The sequence below is a fragment of the Rhagoletis zephyria genome, unplaced genomic scaffold (genome assembly GCF_001687245.7).
Source record: "Rhagoletis zephyria isolate East Lansing unplaced genomic scaffold, Rhagoletis_zephyria_1.1 Rzeph_scaffold_18961, whole genome shotgun sequence".
NCBI lineage: Eukaryota > Metazoa > Arthropoda > Insecta > Diptera > Tephritidae > Rhagoletis > Rhagoletis zephyria.
Genome location: NW_016176022.1, coordinates 1 through 7998, shown reverse-complemented (window position 1 = coordinate 7998; position 7998 = coordinate 1). Strand labels below are relative to the sequence as shown.

The following is a 7998-nucleotide window of genomic DNA, read 5'->3' as shown; positions in this document are numbered from 1 at the left end:
TCGCTGATAATGAAACTCGAAACTAAATTTTCGAAATGACAATTGATTTGGGCATACTTTTAAAAGAAAGTGAGTTCAGAGATGGTAGTGTCAGATAATAATTAGTTTTGTATGGTAGAAGTAAACAATATTTTATTTAAAAAAGAAACGACCTGATACAAAAAAATGGTATACAGATCCGTAATCTTTGACCCAATATTAAGTTCAAATGTTTCAGTTTTTTTTGTGTCTTTTTAAAATTTGAGAGTTTTCTTATACATGTATACATATCTTATGTCTTGATATACGATTTATTTATTAAACAGGTGTGGGAAAATTACTGGTATATATTTTTTTCATTAAACAAATAAGGGTAAGCTAAAAAAAAAAATAATAATTGTTGCATATTTAATTAAAATTTTCCTGGTCAGGATTGTTTCAGCCAGCCCACTCGCGCCAACGTTAAATTTCAAACAAAATTTATTCCATCCATTAAAAAGATAGGTGCAGGTCGTGCCTTATTCGGATATTAGGCTAATTAAAAAGTGCTTTTATTCGATTTTTTTACCTTACATGCCGAATTGCCCTTAGCAGCATTAAAGGGTTTTGACAGATTTCCCATATTTCTTCTCTTTGAACCGTTACCTTGAACTATACCATTTTACAAGCAATAAATATTTACATACATGTAGGTAATAGCCAAATAATATTTCAAATCAAATTAACAGCATTGCCTACGTACATACATACATAGGTACATACATATGTAGTAAATATATAATTAGATGCACACCTTATTTGTTAAGTTTAGTTTGTTAGTTTGATAATTAGTACACATCTGTGTATACATACATAAATATATTTAAAACTATTATTATTTGTTTCTTTTTTTCCTGCAGATGCAGCACCCACACAGTCATCTGAGACGAATACGGCATCTGAACATCTTTCTGCTGCTGTTGCTCTACTTGTCACAAATCAAAGCTTGGCGACCATGTCCAGAGCTCAGTCCGGCATTGCGGTTACCCTGCAGGTGAGTCAGACATATGCACATACATATGTATGTACATATTTAAGACTACATACACACATAGTTGAGTAATATGAACATGCACAGATTTTTGATATATAAATGTCCCCGTAGAAAAACAGATAGTGGAGGTCAGATAAAAAATAAAATTTTTGTTTTTAGTTGCCTTTATACAGAGGAGTCTGACTTTAATATTACTATAAAATAATTTGATAAGCTGCGTGAAATTTTCCTGCAGGCATGCCTTTATTTGTGTGTGCGTCCATGTTCACGTATTTATGGGCAAATACAAATTAAAAAGAATCTAAGCCGCCAATAACCAGCTAAACGAGTATATCGGCCATTAATTTTCTATGATACTTTGAGCTAATGAAAAAGAATTCTACACACAATTGGAGAATTGATTTCCGCATAAGCTGCCGATCGCATTTCAGTTGTGTGTGTGTGTTTTTTTTTCTTTTTTCTTTTAATTTAATGTATATACTTATTTGGTATTTCTTTTATTTTCTATTATCTTTTTATTTTTATTACCGATCGATATCTGCAATCAGCTAACTATATCATTTCGCTCATTTTTCCGCAGATGCAATGTGGTGCCATTCGCTTCGACGGGGCAGCTGGGCGCGGTTGCAATGGACTGCGATCGTGTCGTCTTCCATGGCGAGGCGCCGCAATTGCCGTATGGCGCGCCGATTGTCTCCTACTCGCAGCGCTACAGCGGCCAGCAAGTTTTGCCATCGCAGGTGAGTGGACCGACGATGAGTTAGTTAGTGCAACGTTGAGCTGGGCCTCAGGCAGCGTTGCAATTCAGCCCAACAACAACAACAACAAAAGTGGTCAATACGCAATCAACTGAAATTACCGTCTTCACATAAGTACTTGCATATGTATGAGTGCGTGTGCGTGTACAGGCGTCTTGTAGCCTGTCAATTTAAATCATAATATTAAATTATTACAGACAAGCATTTTATGCTATTTATGTTTGTCGAAGTTTTTTTTTTTTTTTATCCACTGTTGCGCTTGGCGATGGGAATTCTTTCGGTGGGCAGAAAAATTCAAGTATTTCTTGTAATTATAAATTCATTTAAACTTGATGGGCTTGTCAACATGTTGCAACCGCAGCAATACAATGACAAAAGTTTTGTAAAAAAAAGTTGCATACCAAAAACTGGATTTTTTATGTTGCGATTGCCACAATAATTATGGCAGCCNAAAATTACAATTAAGGAAATTATGATTGTGGAGAGCACGGACTGTGTTCGAAGTAGTTACTGATATAAAATTGGCCGTCATTCAGTGAGAAGAATAAATAAGTGACGCGTAAGATGTTCATTAATGGGCGGACCACAATGCTTCCCAAAGAGAAAAACCGGGCAGTGAAAAGCTGTAGCTTCCGTCGACTTCAAAATTTTAATTTTTCAATATTTTTTAACGATCTCTTCTCACTTTTCTCTTTTGTTTGGAAACCTCATAAGTGCCGATTACTCATTGTTTCGTTAATAAAAGCATAGACAGACGGCAACGTTCATCCGGATTAACGGATCTGATCAAAATTGCGCCTTAACAGACGGCTGCATTACCGACGACAAGGTCCATGCTAAATTTGCATTTTCTTTGTGTTCCACGCTCCCTGAGCAAACAAAGCAGCTGCTTCCTTCATCCGCGGTAGCCGAGTGGTGAGACTTGCCTATGAAAAGGTATATGTCCATGCTAGATTTGTATATTCTCTATATTCTATGCTCTCTGAGTTTTGGTCAGTGTTGTCATCTAAAATTCCCTTAATCCGAGTTAAGTTTGGGAATTAACTCTAGGACTTAATCCGGATCAACTGCAGTTAGTTCACGAGATAATTCCCTAACTACAGATTAAACATTGTTATCGACTCCCTGTTATATATTATGGTGTCGATCACATCGACAACAATGTTTAACCTGCTAATGACCAATGTTAACCAGATAATGAGGAACGGCCCTTAATGTACTCAACTGCAGGTTAAATATCGTTATCGACGTGGTTTACTTCATAACATATATAACAGGATATCGAGAGTCTCGATAACGATATTTAACCTGTGGTTAGTGTCGCTGTTATTAAATCTACGTACTACAAAGCTAGGTGTCCTGTCCTTCATAACGGAAAGCTGACTGAGACGCTCAAAGTGTACAGTAGAGTTCGACAAGGCTGCATGCCCTCAGCCCTTCTCTTCTTTTGGGTAATTGGTAATGTGTTGGTTGCTGCCTTGAGGCATTTCCTCGGTGCGGACTTCGCCTAAGTCTGATTAAACTCAATTAACTACAGAATCGAGATCTAAATGCGAATAAATTAAAGCAATAAATGCAACTCTATTTTGCGCTATTTGCGAATCGAAATGCGCTCGCAATTATTGCAGCCGCATTGTCAAAGATGCCGCTGATATTTTCTCACTCTCAATTATTGCATTTCGAAAGCAAAAGTTTAGCAATTACGGTCGGCAGGAGTTTATAATGATTGCGTAGTTACGTGATTTGATGCAGTTTAAATATACATATGTACACTTTTAAAATTTTACCAAGAGCAAGTGCAATCAGCCTTCAACTTTTTCTCATATTACAGTACATTCAAATGTGTGTATGATGGTATGTGTGAACAAACTTGTTGGAATGTGAACATGTACATATGTACATAAGTATGCATGTACTTTTATGCTAAAGCATGTTTCTCAGGCAAACAACCAACATTTGCTTTACAACACTTTCACTGATAGCCCGCCATCGAGTGCGACAAGAAAGCGCCAAATATCTGATACCAAGTAAGCGATTTCAAAAACAGCTGGGAGTGCAAAAAAAAAGGTTGCCTCAAAATACAAAAAGTACAACAAAACAAAAAATACGATTCAAAATCTGAAATAGACAATCGGCACAATGACACTGAACTATTCTCAGGCCAACGTCAACGCCAACGCCAACGCCAACGCCTGCATACTGAAGTAATTTTCTCATTTTGTCAGCCAATTTATTTAATTGCAAACCACTCAAAACAGCAGCAAAATAATCAATAATAGAACCTGTATGATGGAAAGTTGCTTTGTGATGTATGGTAGCAGAAAAAATGATTTCTGCAGCCGTGCCTTGCCCTAAGCAACAGCCTTGGCGGCAGCAGCAGCAGCAGCAGCTAATACTTTCGATGTTATTAGCGTAATTTGAAATTTGCGTTTGTCATTGTTTGCAGACTTTTTCCTTTTGTACTTATTATACATACTTGTACATGGACCACTTGCAAAATATGTACTTATGATTTGGAATCAGCGAAGAAAGTGAAATTTGCTTTGAAATATTTTTTTGCTTTGTTCCAGTATTAGTTCGTTCATATTTTTCGCTGCACTTGGTTGGTTTTTTTTTGTTGTCATTAGCTTTTTTGCAGCACAAATTTCAACTATCGGGGGCGTTACTCGAGCTGGCAGTATTATTATTGTAGCTGTTTTTGTTATTATGACGTATAGTTATAACTTGTTTTATGCCGCAGCAGCATGGCGTGTGACCATAATTTTCTAACTTCAATTGTTGTTAGTCGTCTCAAAAGCTCTCACCAAAATGAGAAGTATGTCGTCTTATTCAAATATCTTCATAAATATTTATGCACTACGTGCGGTGTATTCCATTTAAATCTTTTAACTAAAGATTTTTAAACCAAACTGAGATTCGTGGTTTGTAATGGCATAGATAAGAACTAAGATGTTTTCAAAAATTTTAGTTAAAACAAAGCTTTTAAGCAATACAATTTTCCGTTGTAGATATTTTATTTTTTTTTTACCACTTTCTATTTTTGCTTCAACTTTAAAAACTGCTGTCGTACGTAGCCATTTTTGAGAAAATTGATTTATTGTCTACGCAGTTGCACATGTCCTGATTTTATCCCAGCGTTCGTAGAGCTCACTTGAGGTCCATCTGTTAAAGAATAGTCCGCAAGGAAGTAAGGGCACTGAAATTATTTCTTTCCCTCGTGGAATTGACTCGAGGGTGCCTTTCTTCACCAACTCATACGTAAAGAAAATTTCCAACAAAGTGACCTGGTGCCATATAAGTCTGACTATCAAATAATTAGACTCAACTGAAAAACTGAGATGAGGCATTGCTATTCGATTAGATGTTCACCTCCTTTGGTATAGTAGTTTTGTATAGTTTATTGACAGTCCGGCAGCCATTAAGCCCTACATACTAAATGTCCGTTGTAGCTTGTACGATGACAATAGGAAGACCAGCTATGGCCAAAACGAAAGAGCTGACGAACCGGCCAAAAATGGTGTTCTTATAGATGCCTAAATAACGACAGACATACAAATTACTGTACACGATCAGTTCAGACAGAGTGTGGATACGCAGGATTGGTTGGGCAAATACTAGTTATTTAGTTCGTACGACAGAGGCTCCCGTACTTCGGGTGAGCTGCTTACGTTCGAGTAAAGTTTTGTATACTGCTTTATTTTAGTTAGCAGTGTGACTCGGCAATCTGAGCAGATATTCGCCACATCTGAGTTTAGCCGAAACTGGTATCTTTCTGCATTCCGATTTCCTCTTTATTGAATGGCGGCGGTACCCCTCCTAAAACTATGTTTTTCGTACGGCTGCTGAGGCTCGTCCTGACAGTTTCGGTACGGCTCAATGTCTTTTCTCTGCTCGTGCAGTTGTCATCTCACATGACGAGAGGTGGAACGTTTCGAGACAGAGAGGTACATTTCTTCAGTCAGCCTCACTCGTTCCTGCCGTTCGCATTATCGCCACGAAGTTTGCAACCGATTACTTTGTATCTTGTGATCAAGGTGTTGCCGGCTATAGACTTAATGACTTTGTAACTGCTGAGAAAGCGTCGATGCTGCTAAATGTAACTTCCAAGACTTTGAGTTGGCTAATCGTCGATGCCATTGATGTACATATAGAGTTCTAGCCTGAGCTCGTTCGTTACGCTAGTTACACCAATTTTGCGGTGGTCTAATTAGAAGCGACCGGTTCGGTAACCAATCAGGTATTACCATCTACAAAAATGTATTGTTTGGTGAGGATTTCTACCGGTGGCGTCATTTATCCTTGAAGTGAGCGCGACATATCGATCATAACTGATTTCTTTTTTATCAAATTGAGCGATATACATATATGTGTAACAACATTTGATTCCGGACGACGCTACATGTAGACAGCACGATGAACATTCTGGAAGAACGATTTCAGGGTGTGGTAGTCTCTCGCAAAGATGACTTGAATTGGCTACAAATATCGTACGACTTGATCATGTGAGATCGATCGATGCTCCAAAAGACAAAATATGCCAGGCCATCGCTTAAATTTAGCCTGATCTATTATCTATAAAGTTTCGTCAGCGCTAAGCTTTTTTATATATATACAAATAAATCGCACAACCTTATAATGTGTCCTTTGATCAATGAGGTACTATATCAAATAATGTGTAGATCAATATCATAATAATTAAATATCACATTATTATTTAGTTACTTATTTTTATGCAATATTTTGTAATCAATGGCTTCACATTTTATCCAACAGAGCTTTGGCACACTAAAACTACCTATCGAGGAGTTGGATCTATCGAATAATCTTATACGCCGCATACCAGAGAAATCTTTCCTTGGTCTCAAAGAATCACTCACAGAATTACGTTTGGCGAATAATCTACTTGGCGATAGCTTGAATCCGATCTTTTCTACAGCTGAATTTCATCCATTGAAAAATCTGAAAACACTCGATTTATCTGGCAATAAAATTAAATCGATCGAAGAGGGGCTGCTCAAAGGCTGTGCGGACTTAAAGGTGGGTGAACCAGCGACACATTACATAACTACAATATACTGTCAATAGATTGAGTAGGGTGAGTTAACGAATGAACATACACACTGTACATATGTATGTTACGTAACATGCATACGACTTATTGCAATAAAAAGTCGCTTACACATTCCAGTCACATTGTTTTCGCAAGAGTTGGTGAACTCTTCGTATACCTATGTACATACATGTCCAATGTAAATACTCACCCATTGTATGTATGTATGTATGCATGTATGTATGTATGTAAGTGTACGTGCCATCATAAATAGTCGATTGGTTAGTTTATTAGTTGACACATTTGCTATGAGCAACTGTGGTGCATTGCAAACGCAGATGCCATTTTAAGTAGCGTTTTTAAATGCATGAGCGTTCATACAATCGTAATATGGCCACCTTGGCTGAGTGAGCTGAAGAGCAATGCTTTTCAATAATTTATATACATAGTTGACTAACAAGTTGTGGTTTGGAAATTTATGTGCGAAATTCGCGGTGTTAGTGAGCATTTTTGACGCGCAAGTAAAATTGTAAGTGCCGTTTTCTCAACTACTAGGTTTTAAAGTTTATCTGCCCTTCAAACACATTTTTTCAGAATGAAATTTATATTTAAATGGCAAATAAATTTTAAATTTACTTGAGAAAAGGATCCTAAGCCTGCCAAGGATGAAAGTTACACTCAGAAAATAGTCTTCCCTCAACACATGCTAACTATAACCAAATCATGTGTTGAACAAAATATATTTAGTTGACGTAACTAAACTCTTTTCTCAGTGTAATTGAGAGCATATTTGTACTCAAATGAACTTATCCGGCTAATATAATTACTCAACGAAATTTTTTAAATTATTGGAAGTAACTTATAATTTTATCACATCTAACCGATTGAACTTGCTTCTACCCTCCAATTGCAGGATTTCTATGTGGATCGTAACTGTCTCTCTGAAGTGCCAACCAATTCACTTAATGGACCAAATGCGCTGCGACATCTTTCCTTACGTCACAATCATATCAGTAAGTTTAAACTGTGACACAGTTAATATATTTTTCTGTAGTCGTAATAAGGAATATCAGCTGCGGTAAACGTTAAAGCAAATAAGCACGGAATGTTTTGGTGGTGGGTCTCAGTAATATGAAAAATCTCTTGTAGGACTTTTTGGATTAAATTGAAAGTCCAAC

At 37.0% G+C, this 7998-nt stretch overlaps 1 protein-coding gene across 1 annotated transcript; it reads left to right on the top strand.

Annotated features, from left to right (window-relative positions):
* The first annotated feature begins 852 nt into the window (after positions 1 to 852).
* LOC108380352 (leucine-rich repeat transmembrane neuronal protein 4-like) lies at positions 853 to 7934 on the top strand. The gene is made up of 4 exons (XM_017636721.1): positions 853 to 1012; positions 1593 to 1752; positions 6544 to 6807; positions 7734 to 7934. The coding sequence occupies exons 1-4, from the start codon at positions 879 to 881 to the stop codon at positions 7848 to 7850; spliced, it is 675 nt and encodes a 224-aa protein (XP_017492210.1). The 5' UTR covers positions 853 to 878; the 3' UTR covers positions 7851 to 7934.
* Positions 7935 to 7998: the final 64 nt, after the last annotated feature.

What these genes read in the sequence shown, in the direction of transcription:
- LOC108380352 (XM_017636721.1), top strand. Translation starts at nt 879, where the DNA reads ATGCAGCACCCACACAGTCATCTGAGACGAATACGGCATCTGAACATC. An exon ending in GCATTGCGGTTACCCTGCAG is followed by an intron (nt 1,013 to 1,592) that starts GTGAGTCAGACA and finishes ATTTTTCCGCAG; the next exon opens with ATGCAATGTGGTGCCATTCG. An exon ending in AAGGCTGTGCGGACTTAAAG is followed by an intron (nt 6,808 to 7,733) that starts GTGGGTGAACCA and finishes CTCCAATTGCAG; the next exon opens with GATTTCTATGTGGATCGTAA.